Source organism: Natator depressus, chromosome 7 (genome assembly GCF_965152275.1).
Source record: "Natator depressus isolate rNatDep1 chromosome 7, rNatDep2.hap1, whole genome shotgun sequence".
Lineage (NCBI taxonomy): Eukaryota > Metazoa > Chordata > Testudines > Cheloniidae > Natator > Natator depressus.
Window position 1 is genome coordinate 102,776,790 of NC_134240.1, and position 21,144 is coordinate 102,797,933.

Below are 21,144 nucleotides of genomic sequence, written 5' to 3' on the forward strand. Positions count from 1 at the left end.
AATCAGTTGCACACATACAAAATGGGAAATGACTGCCCAGGAAGGAGTACTATGGAAAGGGATCTCGGGATCTAGTGGGTCACAAGCTAAATATGACTCAACCGTGTAACGCTGTTGCAAAAAAAGCAAACATCATTCTGGGATGTATTAGCAGGAGTATTGTAAGCAAGACACGAGAAGTAATTCTTCCACTTTACTCCACGCTGCTTAGGCCTCAACTGGAGTATTGTGTCCTGATCTGGGCACTGGATTTCAGGAAAGATGTGGACAAATTGGAGAAAGTCAAGAGAAAAGCAACAAAAATGATTAAAGGTCTAGAAAACATGACCTATGAGGGAAGATTGAAAAAACTGGGTTTGTTTAGTCTGGAGAAGAGAAGACTGAGAGGGGACATGATAACAATTTTCAAATACATTAAAGGTTGTTACAAGGAGGAGGGAGAAAAATTGTTCTTCTTAACCTCTGAGGATAGGACATGACTCAATGGGCTTAAATTGCAGCAAGGGCAGTTTAGGTTGGACATTAGGAAACACTTCCTAACTGTCAGAGTGGTTAAGCACTGGAATAAATTGCCTAGGGAGGTTGTGGAATCTCCATCATTGTGGATCTTTAAGAGCAGGTTGGACAAACACTTCTCAGGAATTGTCTAGATAATACTTATTCCTGCCTTGAGTACAGGGGACTGGACTAGATGACCTCTCGAGGTCCCTTCCAGTTCTGATTCGATGATTCTGTGTCCAGGGTTTATGATAGTACTGTTGCATTAAAGTGCCACAGTGGCACTTCTAGTCTCTATTCCTAGTGCAGACTGCTCAGATATGCATATTCAAGAACTAAACAAAACTTGTGCTCTGTTTAAAAAAAATAAATAAAAAGTGATGAGTAATATGCAAGTGTCTCTGTTTGCCTGATTTTGTTAATTCCTTTGGAAAAGACTTGGGACCTTGTCCCTTTATAGAACACTTCTTATAAATTAACCACATCTGCCAATTGCTAGATTACTTTAATTAATGAGACACCGATATGTGGCAGCCTTTAAAGGGTGTGCCTGTTGGAAATGTCACATCCAGCATCAAATGTGTAACACTGGCCTTTTGAGTACGACTGAGAGAACAAACTACAATTATGGTTGGGCTGTGTGTGAAAAATTGTGGGTAATATATAAAAGTCTCTGTTTCAGGAGTCCAAATTGTACCTCCAGTGACAACTATTTATTGGAAATGAATTGAATAAGACATGATATCCAAAGCGCATGTGTTCAAAGGAGATATCAGAAGAGCAAAAGTAACTTTTCTTTTGCTCTGTCTCTAATCTTTCAGAGCCTATGAATACAGTTTGGGTTTCTGAGGCTGAAATAAAACACAGAAATCTTACATATAACACTTTAACAAGTATTGCCATTCTGTTGTACAATGTTGCTATTTCTTATTTCAAGGAAGATAAAACTTGATTTGCAGCATAAAATCTGTGACTACTTGAGAACATGGGTTGAAAGTATTCAGTTTGAAACTTTCATTTCAGAAAGTCCACAGTAACGTCAAGCATAGACTGTTGTCATACTTTGCACCAAGGGTCCTAAATGTAAAGATTATTTTTCCTTGTTTCAGGGTTTATAGTGCCGTTATGCACTCAGACTCCTGTGAATTTTCCTGAGTTCTTGGAGGACTGCTTTGCTTTTTGAATCAGAAAGTTACAAGATACAGTAAAGAATGGCACTTGTGGATAAACACAAAGTCAAACGACAGCGATTGGACAGAATTTGTGAAGGTAAGGCTGAGCATAATCCAATATTTCTAATGAAACCCGCATAGATTCTTCAAAAGAAAGTAGAATTGCTGAATTATGGTTAGCATTGGTGTTTGTAAGTGAAACATCTGATCCTGTTTTGAAAGTGACCTGCAAATTATAAGACTTTGGTTTACTGGTCATCTCTTTTGCATTGCTTAGTAATTTATACTCTTATCTGTAGTCTAGATGCTGCCATATCAAGATGTTGGCTCGGACTTTGCATTTACGTTGCCTTTCAGAGATGGTGCTGCTTTGTTAAAAGTGCTGTACTATGAGCCCATGTGGAAGTTAATTATCCTAAATCCCAAATAGAAACGAGTAAGGGGTAGCTCTTCCCAGCAATTCCTCACTAAGTCACACCGGTGCGGGTACCCCAGACTATGTGAGAGAGATTGCTGGATGCAAAACAACTACCTCTCTTGTCCACACACTCATGGCAATGCCACGCTATCTAGCTTAGCATTTTGTAATGCATTTTGAGCAATGTCAGTTATGATAGGCACTCTCAAACCAGTTTATGGTTTAAATGGCAATTTAAACGACCGAGATTTTCTGGAGACACACTTACTCCTGCACTCCTCGGGCTACAATAAATTCAGCTCTTCAGCAACATTAACAATTTCTGTATGTGTTAACTGTGTTTGTTGTTGAAATGTAACTGAATGTATTGGACAGAATATTAGACAAACAGTTTTTCCTTCATTAGCAAATGTGTGATGCCAAGACAAATTTGTTTGTAGATCCATTCTGTATTCATAGCGTGTGTTTGAGTGCATTAGCCCAGGTAGGTTTTTCCTTTACTTTTCTGCATTTTGTTCAGTGTCACAACAGAACGACAGCCAGTAGTTAATGTATCTCTGCTGCAGCTTCAGATGGCATAAGCTACTTTTATTTACTTATGAGAAAAGTCAAGTGGTGCCAGACAACCTCAGACTTTCCAATGTGCTCGCTGATACTTCTCTGATGAGAGCTGGCGGCCATCTCATAAAAATTTTACAAGCTTTAGCAAAAAAGGAACAAAGTGTCATTCAAGCAGCTGTAGCTTAAATCTTGTCTGCTGAGTGATTATCTATGTTTCAAGGGAGAATCTGTCCAGGTAGATGGTTTCAATTTTTATGAACAATGGCTTGTAGGGGCACACTTCAAAGTATTATGTTAAATGCTCCCAAATAAAATTCTGCTCTTGGATGTGGGCACACAACTCCCACTGAAGTTTTATGATGCCAAGAAACACATTTTATAACAATTTTCAGCAGAACATATAAGACCCCTCAGGTTGCACAACTGAAGGCAAAACTGAGTCCCTACATGTTTTGCTCTAGCGGTTATGGACTGTGTTTTTCTTGATACAGCAGTAATTAAATACAACTCCTTCGCTATCATTTTAAGCTTTCCATGAATTATTTAACCATTAATTGTGTGGGGTGATCCTAGTGATCTCCTTGGATATACAACCCGCACATGAAACACACGTTGATACTGATATCCCTCAGAAAGCGGTATTATTCATCAGATAGGACTGCATTTCAAGCTCAGTGCAGAGAGCACAAAATTGAAAAATGAGTTCTTCATTTAATCATGTAATATAGAAAAATGTAAAAGCCATTCCACCTGTCAGTTTAATTAACCCAATCAAAACTGGGTTAATCTGCCTTAACTCTGCTCCAGAGCATGTTGCCTTTGTAATACTGGGGGGTGCTGGGGCGGGAAAAGGGAGTCGGGAGAAAGTTGCCGACAGTGGCCGGAATATATGGCAGCAAAGAGTTACATATCTATCCATTTGAATGCCATAAACACTCAGGTGTAGTGTTCTATCTTATCTTTAAAAAATGACTTTGAACCTGACTTAAAAGACTTGTATTGGCAGAGTTGGGATTTTCAAAAGCAGCCTTTCCAGTTTGATGTTTGCTATCAGATCTGGTTGCTGAGTGAACAAGAAACTCAAAAGGATCATAGGACGAACCTGCTAGCAGAACATTAGATATGATTGAAGTTTAGATTATTTTCCTCTGAACAACTGATTTGAGCTTTTTGTTCTTTCTTGGCTAAAATAATTTTCTAATCTGTAAAAGTGCCATTTACATAACTTTTGAAAAAAGCACATTTGCCGTTCACTAACTTCATTTGTGATTTGAATTAAATTGATGGGATTTACTGTTGTGCAGCAACATGTTCTGTTGTGTGTGACTTCCAAAATGTTGAAAGGTTACAGGTTAGGATTGACTGTAATGACCATTGTAAAACTAATCCTGAAAAATAATTTTCCAGAGTCTTAGGCTATATCTACACTTAAAACATTATGGCAGCACAGCTGCAGCTGTGGCACTATAGTGCTTCAATGTAGACATGCACTACAGCGACTTCCCCTGTGGCTGTAGTTAATCCACCTGCCCAAGAGGCGGTAGCTAGGTCAACAGAACTAGTGCTGTCTACACCAGGAGTTAGGTTGGCTTAACTACATCTCTCAGGGGAGTGGACTTTTCACACCCCCTGCCCAATGTAGCTCAGTCAATCAGTGGAGACCAGCCCGTAGGGTTGTAGGATTATCATACACCACATTGGCTTTGCTGAAGGCTATTTTTTTGTTGAAATATCTTTTATTGTGGTCAGGTTGGACTGTGGGGTAATAAATTCCTGAACACTGGCCATTCCAGCTGCTATGAAAACATAATTTGAAAAATCAGGCATTTTACTTTGCCTGATTTTGTCTTGGGGTCTTCAGATATTATACGGAATTATTGGTGTAGGGGAGGGTACAGTAGCAGACAAATGAAAGAAGTGGAAAAGCTTCCACAGGAGACATTTAGAGAGACAAACACCAGAATATCCCATGGCTCAGTAGTTTGGGCATGCTCCTCAGATGTGGGAGACCAGTATTCAAATCCCTTCTCCACCTGGGTCTCCCACATCCTAGATAAGTGATCTAACCACCAGGCTAAAGGTTATAGGGAAGTTGCCACTGGTACCACCACCATCACCTGCTCCATCAGTCACTTTGTGAATCTAACCATGTTGAAAAAATCCATTCTGGTCAGACAAAACGTGGAAGCTTATCAGAACAACTTCCTAGAGTTACAAGCAGTTCAGAAAGTGGTTCTCTCTACTCTAGTCTTACCTGCCATGATGGATTTGGTTGCCATTCATGTGAAAAGCAACACTAGGACTTCCATGGCATACTAACACTTCCAGGCTGGAACAAGCAAATACAAGTTAAAATTCCTTAATGAAAAAAGGGGGAATTCTCTTGCTCCTGGGTCAGGAAGCTTTTTGTTTTGTTTGTTTACAGTAATGTCCATTGTGTGATAGGTGCTTACCAAGACCTCGTTAAGGACAACTTCTGCTCTGAGGAGTTCACAACATAAGGCATTTAATGATTAAAACCTGCCTTGGGACTAATAAACAGTCTGTAGGTCAACTAAATAGATGGTTTTGTTTTTGTTTGTTTGTTTATTGTTAAGAAATAAATTCCTGTTTATGTCAGGAAATTTGTATCACAAATGGTCATTCAAAGAGAAACAATGTGTTAGAGATTATATCAAGTATGGATACATTTGCCAATAGTGGGTAAAAATTACTCATTTAGAATAAAGAGGGAAGTAGTCTATTAGTACATTTGAGCTGGCTTTGTTTCATGAGTATAATTCGTTGTAGAGAGGTTTTTTCCTCCCTCCCCAATAAAACTGTATTTGTTTTTCTTTTTGCCTGTCAAAAGACATAAAACCATCAGACTTTTTTGGAAGTGTAGCTTACCAAGTTTCTCCATGGGGAAGGAGAGAGAAATTAATGGAGGCAAATAAAAAGTTTTGCAGATCCTCAGCTATTAAACTTATTTTATGTTGATTTACACCAATTGAGGTTCTGGCAAACTCCACTTAAAATTTTGGTTAATGATTGGTTCCTCCTGATTTGGTGTCCTGTTCCAGTATATCCATCCGAAGTTCACTGGTCTGTTCATTACTTTCTAACGCACTCACATTTTTCACAAAGGCCTTTCCTTGAAGCTTATTACTCCCTGTGTTGTTGGTTTCAGAGTAGCAGCCGTGTTAATCTGTATCCGCAAAAAAAAAAAGAGGACTTGTGGCACCTTTGAGACTAACAAATTTATTTGAGCATAAGCTTTTGTGAGCTACAGCTCACTTCATCGGATGCATTCAGTGGAAAATACAGTGGGGAGATTTATATACACAGAGAACATGAAACAATGGGTGTTACCATACACACTGTAACGAGAGTGATCAGGTAAGGTGAGCTATTACCAGCAGGGGGGCGGGGGGGGGGAACCTTTTGTAGTGATAATCAGTGATAATGGATAATCATTTCCAGCAGTTGACAAGAATGTCTGAGGAACGGGGGGGGGGGGGGGGATATGGAGAAATAGTTTTACTTTGTGTAATGACCCATCCACTCCCAGTCTTTATTCAAGCCTAAATTAATTGTATCCAGTTTGCAAATTAATTCCAATTCAGCAGTCTCTCGTTGGAGTCTGCTTTTGAAGTTTTTTGTTGAAGAATTGCAACTTTTAGGTCTGTAATTGAGTGACCAAAGAGATTGAAGTGTTCTCCGACTGGTTTTTGAATGTTATAATTCTTGACGTCTGATTTGTGTCCATTTATTCTTTTACGTAGAGACTGTCCAGTTTGGCTAATGTCCATGGCAGAGGGGCATTGCTGGCACATGATGGCGTATATCACATTGGTAGATGTGCAGGTGAACGAGCCTCTGATAGCGTGGCTGATGTGATTAGGCCCTATGATGGTGTCCCCTGAATAGATATGTGGACAGAGTTGGCAACGGGCTTTGTTGCAAGGATAGGTTCCTGGGTTAGTGTTTTTGTTGTGTGGCGTGTGGTTGCTGGTGAGTATTTGCTTCAGGTTTGGGGGCTGTCTGTAAGCAAGGACTGGCCTGTCTCCCAAGATCTGTGAGAGTGATGGGTCGTCCTTCAGGATAGGTTGTAGATCCTTGATGATGCGTTGGAGAGGTCTAAGTTGGGGGCTGAAGGTGTTGGCTAGTGGCGTTCTGTTATTTTCTTTGTTGGACCTGTCCTGAAGTAGGTAACTTCTGGGTACTCTTCTGGCTCTGTCAATCTGTTTCTTCACTTCAGCAGGTGGGTATTGTAGTTGTAAGAATGCTTGATAGAGATCTTATAGGTGTTTGTCTCTGTCTGAGGGGTTGGAGCAAAGGCGGTTGTATCGTAGAGCTTGGCTGAAGACAATGGATCATGTGGTGTGATCTGGATGGAAGCAGGAGGCATATAGGTAAGTATAGCAGTCAGTAAGTTTCTGGTATAGGGTGGTGTTTATGTGACCATCGCTTATTAGCACCGTAGTGTCCAGGAAGTGGATCTCTTGTACGCACTGGTCTAGGCTGAGGTTGATGGTGGGTTGGAAATTGTTGAAATCATGGTGGAATTCCTCAACGGCTTCTTTTCCATGGGTCCAGATGATGAACATGTCATCAATGTAACGCAAGTAGAGTAGGGGCATTAGGGGATGAGAGCTGAGGAAGCGTTGTTCTAAGTCAGCCATAAAAATGTTGGCATACTGTGGGGCCATGCGGGTACCCATAGCAGTGCCGCTGATTTGAAGGTATACATTGTCCCCAAATGTGAAATAGTTATGGGTGAGGACAAAGTCACAAAGTTCAGCCACCAGATTCCGGTAGTGCTGTGAAATATCTGTGTGGTGAAAAGGCATCATGGACATTAGTTTGTGTATGTAGGGTCTAATGAAGTTTGTGGGTCTTCAGATACAACAAAAAAAAGTTGACATAAATCCTATGCAGGGAGTTCACATGGATGAACAAAGTTCAGGCAACCACAGTGGGTTCATAAATGTAGGTCAAGCTAAGTCCTCTCACCATGTTGATTCAGACTTTCCCCATAGGTATAAATGAACATTTCTTGGCTTGTGAATAAGCTATTGTGCATGTTCCAAATGAGACAGACATGCAGTCATTTTTACAGCATTAAGGAATGTGGTGGTGTTGGTTTTTGTTCAAGCCTATATGTGTATTTTATGCACATTTGCTCACTTGTGTTACATCACCAAAACTGTGGCATGGGGGAAAACTCCATGACAAGATTTAGAATGAGAGTTACACATGAAACAAGCTGTACAAATAAAAAAAACCAGCTTGTTGGTGTTCTTTGATAAAGTGTAAGACAAATTAACTGAGCTCTAACCATATAGATAGGAATACTGGTGCAATTTGCATGAATTCCATGTGAAGCTTTTTTTGTACTGGATATCCAACTCAGCCTACTATTGAAAGTAGAACTTTCCCCATGGTGTTTTGTTAGTTGTCCATAACTCAAAATAAAGATCTCTGTCTTCTGTCTTTACTTTTTAACCCACACCTGTTGTAGCTTTATACTTGTCTAATCTGCAGTTTAGCCTTGTTGTTATTCATGAACTACTTCTACACCATAGGCTTAATTTTCAGCCTTGATAGTTTTTTATTCAATTTATACATTAATAAAAACATAGCAACTGTGATATTTTCCCCCCTTTGTACTTCAGAATATGCAACCTGTAGTATAGTCAGCACCTGTTCTATCAACTATCAATAAGTGAACTCATCTGAGATGTACAGTGTTAATTTTTCAGCTTCCTGACAGCCATAGGCATATGTGCTTGAAAATGATCTGTTCTCAATGACCGATTTGAACAATATATATCCTTATTCATCACTAACACCTTGAATGTGATCACCCTGAATTTTGGAGAAGTTTGAATCTGGATCCAGAGTTTCAGGCTTGAGCCCATCTCTATAAAATGTACCTATTACAAGCTATTTTGAAAGAAGTTGGATTTCTGGTCACACTAGAATAAAGTTGCAGGGAAACACATTATATAGCTTTCTTTTACAAGTATACTTTTCAGTACCCATGAACACAGGTAATGTATGTAATTGCTACAACAGTAATTTCTAGCACTGAGTATGAACTCTTGTTACATTACGCCTGAGTGGGGTTGCTTGTTAGTTTCCCACTGACACTTCAGTATAGACTGTTAGGTTAACAGTATTAATTTAATGAATTTATTTAAAGTCTCCAGTATATCCTGTTCTTAGTTTAAAGAAAACTATCTGCAGCTAACATGCCAAAACCTGCCTGATGTATGTGTACACAAAGCCAAACTTTCCATTGTTGTAGCTGTTGACTTCAGTAGAGTTATGCTATGGATTAATTTGGTCCCCTATGTTAAAGTTAACTCCAAGAAGTTTAAAGAAGTATCCCATATAATATGAAAACATTGGTTTCATCCAGTGGATGGCAGTTTTCTCACAAGAAGCAGCTTCTGACAAGGCCAGTGTCCATTCCAGCAGTGCAGATGGAGATGTCTTTCCAGTATCTTAAAAAAAAAGAGGAGTCCTTGTGGCACCTTAGAGACTAACAAATTTATTTGGGCATAATCTTTTGTGAGCTAAAACCCACTTCATCAGATGAACGGAGTGAAAAATACCGTAAGCAGTGTATCTATATTACAGCACATGTGCTGTAATGTAAAATACAGTAAGCAGTATATATATTTTACAGTATATTTTACATTACAGCACATGTGCTGTAATATAGATACACTGCTTACGGTATTTTTCACTCCGTTCATCTGATGAAGTGGGTTTTAGCCCATGAAAGCTTATGCCCAAATAAATGTGTTAGTCTCTAAGGTGCCACAAGGACTCCTTGTTATTTTAGCTGTTACAGACTAACACGGCTACCCCTTCTGAAACCTGTTTCCAGTATCTTAGTAATTCCTCCTTGGCAATTACATTTCTTGAAACACTTTTATTAATTGACCAGATATCGTGGTGGTTTTTTTTTTTTCCAGTGGTCTCTCCCAAAGATTTATAGTCTTTAAAACAGGACTCCAAAGTGTCCTTTTTATGCGCAGCAGCACACTTTCACTTCTCCAGCAGGAGGCGCTGCTGACAGTTCTGGGAAGCCATTCTCCCTAGTCTCTGTTGGGAAGGAGGAGAGCAGAGAAGTGATAAGATGAAACTAAACGTGGACATTCCATCACCAAATGCACCTTTAGCCACAAGTGCAATGATTGCTATGAGAGGTAGTTAAAGGAGGCTCTTTTGTTGAAAGGGATTCATTCCTCTGAGAAGAACAAATAGTCAGTAGATTTATTGTTCTCATGCATGGGGTGACAGAGACTCAGTGTAACTTCCCCTCTCTCTTCTGCCCTCAGTTTTCTTCCTGTTGCTCTCCACAGGGCCTGATCCTGCCCATGTATTAAGCTGTCACCCCTTCATCCTCTTTCATGACCCTGAGTGACATGTGTCCTGTTGTTTTATTTTGAGAATCTGGTCACGTTACACTCCTGTTGCTCCCTTTGGAAGTCCAAGAAGCATGTATCTGTTTTCCAGGAGGCAAAAGGATATTGTAATATGGATATCTTCCTTAATCTCAGACTCAATGCTCTAACAGTACCTTCTGACGTTAAAATCTATTAATCTAAAACACGGGTTCTCAAACTGTGGGTCGGGACTCCAAAGTGGGTTGCAACACCATTTTAATGGGGTCGCCAAAGCTGGCGTTACACTTGCTGCGGCCCAGGGCTGAAACCGAAGCTCGAGCCCCCCCACCCAGGGCAGAAGCCTTGGGGCAGCTTTGCCCACTCTTCCCCCTGGCACCGGGGCTTGGGCTTCAGTCCCCCCTCCTGGGGTGGTGTAGTAATTTTTGTTGTCAGAAGGGGGTCATGGTGCAATGAAGTTTGAGACCCACTGATCTAAAACATCTATTAATAAATAATTTATATTTGAAAGAATATTTGTCCACATATTCTTTTACCCTGTGAAGCGTTCCAAAACTTGGGAAATGTGTCCTGTGGTTCTTGAGTATCACCATAAAAAAAGTCTCCTGAGATTCCACGTTTTAATCTTGTCAGGAATCCAGTAATACTTCCATCATCATCATCATTATTATTTATTTATTATTTATATGGAGGCCCAGGCATGCATGGCAGAGGTCAGAATTCTAAAACATATTCATTTAAGATTCTAGTTTGTGGGACAGATATAATTCCAGGCCTTTTCGTTACAGATGATATTTAAATCTTACTCCCAAATTCTTTTAATATCATGATGAATTTTGACCTCAAGGTCTAATACCCAATTTTGGATGCTTGATGTGATTTCTAAAGGATTTTTAAAAAAACATTCCTAGATTAGATCTTTGAGAGTATTTGAGGGACATGCCCAATGAACCATGCATGCCAGTTTTTAGATCACTATTCAGCATCCAGACTGATTTTTTTTTGTAGTTCCTGAAAGTATATGCCTTTTTGGTGTAGGAGTTTAAAAAAAAAAAAAAAAAAGTTAACCCTTTGCTGGTGCAAGAATTGTACAATATTTTTCCTGTTAATTGTGTTATAAGTGATATTCTAAATATTTGAATGCAAAAATTTTGCCTGGTTGTAAATCTCATTCCAAGATTTCAAGATGGTGTTTGCAGCAAGGTTTTTAGTTTTTATGTCTCTGAGTACATTCTAGATTCTCACGTTCCTGTTAATCGGAATTCCATCTTTATCCACAAGAGTAAATCCTCATTCTTTGCTAGATCTTACAAGCCCATGCTAGATCGAAACCTGCTTCATAGATAATGGGTCTCTGCTGCACTTGGTGATTTTTAATTCCCCATTTTCTGAACTTGGCATAAAACTTGGAGGCTTTAATCCTAGAACTTGTTATTCAAAGGCAGTTTTAGATGGATTTTTCCAGTTCCGTGAAGTACTGCATTGAGCATCTTCCTAGAAAGTTACGGCAGCTCACTACTGGAGTAATTCTTGTGTATATGCATGAATGAAGTGCAGGCAAAGTGAGGCTGTCTTCCAAAGAGACTATATATACTGGTTTTTCTGGTGGGACTCCCAGCCACCAGAGGGCTTTATTCCCCTGGTGGATTGCTGCTTCTTGCAAAGTCTGTGGCCTGTTTAAATCTCTTCCCTAGCTGATGATCGTGTTTGTACCATACTTTACATCTTAGGAAAAGCCATCCTGCATTTTAGGATATCTAGAGTAATCCTGTTCTGTATTCTAGGAATCTTCCAAATATTCCCAACAGAGATACTCAGAACCAGTTTCTATAGGCCCCTCTTGAATAGTGAGAACGCTACTCTATCTTTGCACTACAGCAGCTCAGTACATACATACTGCTGTTATGGCTTTTGGCAGAGATATTTACCCTGAAAGCCAGGTTGAGTGACCAGGAGCCATAGGTTCCCATTTATAATACAAAGCTTTGGAAGTTTCTATGATCCGCAGATATTTACTACAGAATTTAGCTGCATAAGTTAATGCTTTTCATGGTACTCAACCCTATAAAATAATCAAAGGTTGAAATAGGTGCAGTGAGTGTGTCTAGAAACACCCATTAGAGAGATTTTCGTTTCTTTATTCAGCATCTCTAGTGTCCTGTGTACTGAAAAATCATAGATATGCAGCCTGCCATAGAGTGCTTATTGGCTAATTGAAGATATAGTCACACCAAACAAAAATAAAGGAAGGAAGTTGGGTGGCAAGAAGTCAAGGTTAGGGTTGCCAACCCCCCAGGATTGCCCTGGAGTCTCCAGGAATTAAAGATTAATCTTTAATTAAAGATTTTGTCATGTGATGAAACCTCCAGGAATACATCCAACCAAAATTGGCAACCCTATCAAGGATTACAATAATAAAGTTGTGAGTTACTTAAATTCATTAGATGCATTTATTAGCTGTCTTTGTGGGTTCCAAGGTATAAAAAAAGTAAATAGCATGATTTTTTTTAAAAAAAGTGATCTGCAGATAGAGTCTGCTATAATGGGATGAGACAAATAATGTGCAGAGAGCCCTTCCAAACACTTTGCAACCACAGATGCAGGTAATGCAGGTGCCCACCATTGCAGGTGGATCTGATATGCTTTAGAAATCCACTGCGATCTTTGAGTATTGCCACAAAGATATCTGGGTTTTTCTGGGCTATTAGCAAATTATTGTTGCTCAGAGTGGCATTAGTCACTTAGAACCAGTTTTCTGCAGTAACTGCCTTTGTTTTTTGGCATGTGTGGGTTCTTTGGCTTTGCTTCGGTTTCTCCTACGTATGTTCAGACCACACATTCCTTTTTCTTTTTTTGGAATATGCTTTTCATGTGCATGGGGCCATTTTTGTATAGTAAATTGGAATGGCAGCATAACTAAGTTGAAGGTTTTAGCTTGTCTGTAGCATTTAGAGGCAGGGTTTTTTAAAGAGAGTTCTTACAGTTTTCAGTGCACAAGCCATGGGAATATGTGATCTAGTGTTTTCAATAAATTTATATCCCATTTTCAGGGAGGTTGAGTTGCAAATATACATAAGCTTTTGTTTTTGGCTTTTAAAGTGGCCAGAATCTAGAGTTATGTGGGGCTGCGACTGCTTAGTGTTCAGCTAATCTTAAAAGAGTTTTTGTTGTAATGGACCAACTTGGTATTTGGGTTTTCTTTGGAGTGTTTTGTTGAAGTTTTTAAGCATCCATGCTTTTGGTTTGGAAATTCGTAAAAGCACGTGGCACAACTCCAAGAGTTGAATGCTTTCAGATGCTGTTCATATTCCTTTGATTTTTGAAAATGATTCCTGTGCAATCCTGCTAATTTTCTCTTTGTACTTATCTAATTTAGAGAGAAGCTGCTATAAAGCCTATCTGTGCTGTGTGCTTGTTGCCACTGTGTGAGAGCTTTTTGCAAAGCCAAATTTCAGCAAATACAATGACTTCCTAGGGTTTATCACGCCCACCCCCCTAGATTTTTATTTAAACTAAGTTCTTTATGTGGCATTTACAGCGCATGTCATTCCTTTCCCCCTTCTTTAACCACTATATACCAGAAAATGTTTAACTCCACCTCAGCAATGCCTCTTGAGGAGATGCAAGCCAAAGAGAAGAAGTAATAAAGAGCTACCTAAGCTTCAGCAGTCATCATGCACAATGATGCATTTTCAGTAGAAGGGCAGACATTCAGAGAGCTATAAGAATACTCTTACTCTGCACCTTTTTGGTGCATTTTATTCAGGGAACTCAAAGCATGTTAAGAACACTAATGAATTAATATCTTCACAACATCACAGTGAAGAAGGTACGTATTATGATACCCACTTTATAAATGGGCAATCTGAGATCAGAGAAGTTAAGGAACTTAACCAAGGTGTCACAGTGAGTCAGTGGCAGAGCCAGGAATAGAACCCAGGAGTCCTGATACGTAATCCCTTCCCTAACCACTAAGCACATTCCTTCTCAAGGGGCTTTCCACTTACACTGATAGCATGGGTAGCGGGTATAATAGCCAAGGGAGGCTCTGCCTCCCCCAGCGCTGCCACAGTCACTCTCCCCCTCCCCCTCACCACCACCACCACAGGGTTTGGCGGTGAAGTTTTTGTTTTATTATGCCCCATGCAGGTTCTGGGGTGGCTGAGGAGGCACATGCTGACGCTTCCCCCCTGCGCGGATTGGGTCCAGGGAGGGGATGCAGAGTGGCTTCAGCCAACCCGGGGCTCCTTGGGCTCCTCCAGCCAAGGGGCGGGGGGGCGCGCGCCAGCCGAGGCAGGGAGTGCTCAGGGCTTCAGCCAGCCTGGGGCTCCTGTGGCGGGGGGGAGAGGGGGGAGGACTTGTGGCTCCAGCCATTGTGGGGGAGAGGGTCTCGGGGCTCTGGACATGGGGAGAGCACAGGCAGAAGGGGCGGAGCCAGGGGCTAACCTCCCCAAAAGGGGACTCCACCCACTGCCCATGATTAATAGGAATTCTACATGCACATTGAGGCGAGAATAGCCTCTCTAGCATTTGCAGATTTAATAGTCTGTTTTCTAAAATAAGTAAGATCATATAATCCATGCTTTCTTCTCTCCCAGATACAAAACTGAATTTTCTAGCACTGTGTAGAGCTAGACATTTAGCAGTATCAGATCCCATTGACTTACACAAATTTGATCTTCACCCCTTCAGTTTTAGATGACGGGATTTTAGATGACAGAGTCACCCATCACATTTTTTAAAAAAAACAGTCTATTTTTGCAGTTGCTGTATCATAGCAGAGCATATGCCGATTACGTCACTGTTGACTTGAAATCCATTGTATTAAACTCTAATTGTGCATTTTTTCACAGGTTCACAAAGGCAAAAGCATTTCATATCCTGGTAATTATTTTGCTTTTGTTCCGTGTTGCAATATTCCCAATATATCTGTAAAATTCAAAGATAAGGTACAATAACATGGACTGCCTGTAAAATGCATTCCTCAGTCACACCCTTGGATTAGGAATGTCAATATTTGTGAATTGCTCCTTTCCCAGGTACTCTTGTTATATCAGATTAGTTATGTTGGATCAGTAGGTTGCTCCATAAAGTCCTCTGTTGGTGACTGATGCAGGGATCTTATTTTATAAACAGCTACAGAAATACTGGTATTTGCATAGGAGCTGTTTTTAAGACTGCAAAAAGAAAAACAAAAGAGCTCTCTGCCCCTGTCTGTGTTTCATTTAAAATATTTCTTACTCATTTTCTGGTGCAGTGGGAATTTAACTTTTTTGGTTCCCCCCATCATATTTCATGCTGGCTGTCATGGTCACGTCTGTGCTCTCATTTGTGTTCATTGAGCAAATAGTCTGTGTCCACCTTAACAGAGAGGTTAGAGGGAGGGCAGAGCAGACATGGCCAGGCTAAGCAGAGGGTTTTCAGGGAGATGATAGTTTAGACTGAAAGGCCGCTGGAATTCCTGCCCAGCAGCTGTTAAAGTCAATATATTAGAAATACACTCTCCAGTGAGGACACAAGAATTTCTTTAACTTAATGTTGTGGAAAAGTGTCTGACATTTCACTAAAGCCCGGATCCTGTACACACACACGTGCTTAACTTTAAGCACTTGTGGAGATCCATTGAAGTCAATGGGAGTGTTCCTAGGGTGGCAGGTTTGTAGAAATTTTGGTGGTGCCCAGAACCCGCCCCTGCACAAACTCCGCCCCCCCAGACTCTGCCCCCCACCTGCCCAAGGCTCTGGGAGGGAGTTTGGGTGGGGGAGGAGGTCTGGAGTGCAGGCCCTAGGCTGGGGCAGGAGATTGGGGTGCAGGGTCTGAGAGGGAGTTTGGGGATGGGAGGGGGTGCAGGAGTGAGGGCTCTGGGGTGTGGGAGGGGCTCAGGGCAAGAGTAAGGATGTAGGGGGTGAGGGCTCTGTCTGGGGCTGGGAATGAGGGGTTTGGGATGTGAGAGGGGCACAGGGTGAGAGTAGGAGTGTGGAGGTGAGGGCTCTGTCTGGGGCTAGAGGGTTTGGGGGGTTAGAGAGGCTCAGGGCTGGGGCAGAGGGTTGGAGTGCAGGGGGATGAGGGCTCTGGGGCTGGAGATGAGGGGTTTGTGGTGTTGGAGAGGCTCAGGGCTAGGGTAGAGGGTTGAGGGTCCGGTGGGGGGGGTGAAAGCTCTGGCTGGGGGTGTGGGCTCTGGGGTGGGGCAGGGCTGGGGATGAGTTCGGGGTGCAGGCAGGCTGCTGTGGGACAGGGGCCAGAGAGGAGGACTCCTCTTAGCCCTTTCCCTGCTGGCAGCAGCGAGCCGGGGGACACTCGGGGGAGGCGTGGGTGGGTGGCAGGTGGGGTTGGGGGGGACAGCCAGTCCCAAATATTGGTGGAGCTGGGCCCCTGGGCTCAGAATATTGCTGGTGCTAAGGCACCACGTGGAGCTATATCTCGCCGCCCCGGACAGTTCATGTGTTTAAATTCAACCATATGCGGAAGTGTTGCCACGATCAGGGCCTACAATGTTAGTTTGTTGGCTCCTATAAAGCAGGAACACAGACATTGTTACTGAGCACTCCACCACGTTCTTTACTTTCACAGCATTTCTTTATCTAAAGAGAGGAATAGATGCAGTTTCTGGATGGTCATTTTTAGAGCCTAGACTGATGCTGTTAGCAAGCAATGATCTTTCAGGAATGGGGAAATATGGTCTTCTCGCTAGGACATGGGACAGGGAGTCATGAGACCTAGGTTTTCTTCTGGGGTTCTCCTTCAGTTTGTGTGTGAGCTTGAGCAAGTCTCTAAACATTTGCAAGTATCTAATGTTTTGGGTGCCCAACTTGAGACCCTAGAGCCTGGCGGACATTTTAAGAGGTTCTGAGCAGCCCGAGGTCCCCATTGATTTCAACTGCCGTTGTCTTTCTCAGCACCTCTGAAAATGAGGCACCTAAAATTAATGAACACTAGAAAATGCGGGCCTTAACGTCTCTGTGACTTAGTTTTCTCAGCTGTGTGTTGAGGATAATACCACCAATCTTGGTGTTGTGACTAAATTCATTAGTGATTTCCTTTTAAATCACTGGCTGAAAGATGCTCTTGAACTGTAGAATATCAATACTATTTTATTGTATAAAATTATATAATTTTCACTAGCTCTCTTCTTCTGCTTCAGAACTTTGGTAACAGAGAAAATAACAGTATTAAAAATAACCAAACAACTTGGATTTTAATGTATCTAGTTTGAAATATATTTTACCCTTTTAAGAAAAAGGTTGTAATTAAATATTTTTGTAGGCCAAGATGTTCTCCGTTATTCATCAGCTACAAACTTGTGTTTCCATTTTGACTCACACAGGAAGAAATTTTCCAGTGTGCCTTAATTCTGTTAGTTAATTCAATATGATGTTAATCAGATATTGTCCAAAAATGAATAAATAATCTTGTGGGGGCAGTTTTTTTGTACGTCTATAAAGTATCCAGAATATTTTTAAAGACTTGAATTCTTTGTGGGGGAGGCTGTTTGAAGAGGATTTTGTACTATTTACTGCAGTAAAAAAATGTAGGGATTACTAAGAGATCCTGTCAGTATCTGGGTCAGAAATATAGCCCAGAGGTATTAGTATGATAAGCAAGTATAAGCATTAGACTGTATTAGTGACTTAGCTATCATAATAGTACAGTACTTCATCATGTGATGGCTAGTGCACCAAACATTTATTGTGGATTAGCCATAAAAATGCACAAGCTGTTCCCCCCCGTCCCCCTAAAAAGGTGACTATTACTCCTTTTAGTAATTCAGACCTGAAATTTGCATATTTGTGGTGCAGACATTTTTACTGTAGCAGAGAAAGAAACAGATTCATTTCCATTTCCATTTTTTTAAACAGAAGTATTGCAGGGTACATGATGGTTGGTAAACAAAATATAATATTTGCTCTACTCTTGCAAAAACAACGACTGTTTCAGCATTTGCAGCATGTGACAGTTGATCTACTTTTTTAGAGAATTATTCTAATATCTCTCCCAAAAAAGGTAACCTTATATGGTTAACCTTTGCCTACTTTCAGCTTAAAAAGCCTAAACCATATGACTATTGAAATGCTGCAAGATACAAAAATTGAGTTTTGTCTGATGTCTGAGTGTTTTTCCATCTCATAAACATATTTAAAGGAAACTGGGAGATAATAGACAAAAGTCTACTACTCTCTTTTTTTGCTTTGTAATACCAGGTTTAAGATCCTTTGATCCTCCCTTCCTTTACTATGGCCTCTTCTAGGGTCTTCAAATTATAAATTCCAGATTACACCTCCGCAATTTTCTTTCCTGGGATGATGAAAGGATTTGAGTATTATGATGATAATGTAAAGAATCCTTTTGGAGCTAATTTGAAACTGCAACAAAAAACCGAAATTTCCAAAGCAAATTACAATATTCGTAAAGTGGTCTACTGATACCTAACAAATTTCTAGCCAGTGTCTTATATTCTTGAGTATGTTGCATCGGCCTGTTTTTAGGCTTGTCTGCCTTCTTCCATTTCATTTGTCTTTAGCTGTGTGCAGGGGATTAGCATTTCATCAGGATGGATTAAGATTGAGTTGACATTGAAGCTTTATTTATTTATTTATTTATTTATTTATTTATTTTTATGCATATACATGTATGTATATGAAAGTATGTACAAATAAATGTAAAAATAATTTTCAGAAGAGAAATTATATTGAGGTTGCTGGATCGGCTGGCGCAGAAGGTTTCATTGGGCTAAAGTGATGTCACATGGAACAAAGGCTTTAGGGGTTTTATTTAGCTCATAATCCTCACACACTGCTAGACCAGTTGTCCATGTGAGCAAACTGTCCCAAACAGGAAGGGATAAACCATCTGGATTAGATGCAGCAACCTTTGTCTGTGACTGAACTATACAGAAAAGACCTTTCATTCTTCGGTTTTGGAGTGAGACTGAGTTACAGTGGGTGTTGTGTGTTTTGTCTACTAAAGTTTCGAAGAATTAATAATTCAGGCAATACTTTGAAATATAAAACCACCACTTGGTTGTTTCTGAAGTCCCAGAAGAGCTCAGATACAGCTCGATCTGTTTTTGATGTGTGTAATAGAAGATTTAAAAAGAGAGGTTCCTTCTCTTCTTTATCTCAACAGAAGTCAATTGTTTCATTCCAATGCCGATTCCAAGTAAGCATACAAATATCGGCCGTTCTCAGAGCTGGGATGCTGCAGGATGGTATGAAGGCAACTGGGAGAATGAAAATGCATTTGAATATCAGAGACCAACAGGGAGAAGAAATTCGCTGACTTACGGTGGAGAAGGAGGTTGGTATGAGCAGCCAAACCATAGACCGCATGATATCATCTTGCAAGGAGGCGCTGAATTGAAGCAAGAGCCGTACCCATATCAGGATCCAGTTTTTAACCAGGGTCCCTTACGGAAGGGTTCTGTTCCTGACTTCACTTACTACGACAGACAGGCTGCAATGTCTGGACGAAGCTCCTTGCCATCTCAGGATTATTACAGTGACCCATCTTTAGCCGCTAGATCACCTAAAGATCCACGCTACTATAGAGACCACATGATTAATAGATCATTACCGAATTATGGGATTCCTGGTAGCAGATTGGCTTGGGATCAGGTACAAGGACGGTCACCAGCCCAACACGAAGCCAGCCGTATGTATAGGGATCCCATGAGTAAAATGATCCAAGAGGGGCAGAGAATGCGAAACAGAGATCCTTCTCCTGCAAGGTATGGTGTTGAACCGCCCACCCCTAGATATGGAACAGAACCACCATCTTTTCCCAACAGGCAGGTCTATAGTGATCCAGCAGAGAGACCTATAGAGTCTGCAGCTGCTAGACAAACTACTCCAACGTGCTTGGTGGTCGATCCAAATTCTGCTACTGTTGTTGATGGGAGCATAGGTCCATCTGCCGTTGCTATAAATCGTGGTTATGGACCCATCAGGGAAAATGTCAGTGCAAAGATTCCTTATGATAGTTATGAAACTGCCATGACTCCTTCCCATTCTCAGGTGCCCACAGCTTTCGCAGGACAAGAAATTAAAAGAAACTTTGATCCGGAGTTCCTAGCACTTCTGCGTTCAGAAGGCGTGTCTGAAAGTACATTCAATGCTTTGCTGCAGCAAGGGTTTGATTCTCCGAGCCTGCTCGCGATGATGGAAGAGAATGATATAAAATCTGTAGCTCCAAATCTTGGACAGGCAAGGGTGCTTTCCCGCATTGCCCATAACTACAAAACAGAGATGCAGCTGCAAAGGCATGATGGGAAGAACAGCACACTCCGTCCCAGGACCCGATCTAACAGCTTTAGTCATCGAAGTGAACTGCTGCAGAATGCATATGGCATGCACCCTGCCTCTGGTCCCGGTGTAGATGGCACAACTATGCAGCAAGCACCTCCTCCTTCTCTACAGCCAGTATCACCAAGAGTAGGAGAAATAAATCGTCGCCCATCCAGTGCCCCCATACAGCACCTTCTGGAAACTGCAACTTATTCTGCATCTGGAGCAGCTCATCAAGGTGCTCATTTTCTAGCTAATTCTGGCTACAACGCTCCTTTGCCATGCAACATGCACACTCGTCCAGTGTCTGCCTATTCCACTCCAACTGGATTACCAGGGACTACAGCACAGACTAACCCACATGCAAGTCCCAAAACAGCATATCCAACCACTTACACAGTGCCCATGGAGCTGCTGAAGAGGGACCGAAATACATCAGTGTCCCCAATGCATAGCCCACACAACAGTCCTCAACTTCTCCGAAAGCAAGGAGCCCAAATGGATTCCACCCTGGCGCTTGCTGGCCCAAGTTTTCACATGCAACATTCTCCTTATCAGAAACTCACCAGACGCACTGGACCACCAGTTATTGTCTCAACCATGGCATCACCTGAACCAAGTAATTTTCTAAAAATGTATTCATTAGTAGTGTGCTCTAGGAGAGTTATGTCTGTGTTTGTTTATCATAAGATAAATTTGGGTCTAATAAATCCAGTTAGACTTAGGGCTAAAATATTAGATACATCCCTATGCACAAAAAAGTGGGGCAAATAGGTTTACCCCGGGGCCACAAGTTATTCAGAGTTTCTAGTGCT

At 41.2% G+C, this 21,144-nt stretch overlaps 1 protein-coding gene across 5 annotated transcripts in view; it reads left to right on the forward strand.

Annotated features, from left to right (window-relative positions):
• The window catches only part of CTBP2 (C-terminal binding protein 2), a 224,409-nt gene that overhangs the window by 131,789 nt on the left and 71,476 nt on the right, over positions 1 to 21,144 (forward strand). For 4 of the 5 annotated variants that reach the window (XM_074959179.1, XM_074959180.1, XM_074959178.1 and 1 more), the window contains one exon: positions 1,608 to 1,767. In XM_074959179.1, coding sequence (XP_074815280.1) covers positions 1,710 to 1,767 — 58 coding nt within the window. In that variant the 5' untranslated portion in view covers positions 1,608 to 1,709. Of the gene's footprint in view, positions 1 to 1,607; positions 1,768 to 18,935; positions 20,949 to 21,144 lie in introns of those variants that run through there. The other variant, XM_074959177.1, reaches the window with a different exon arrangement.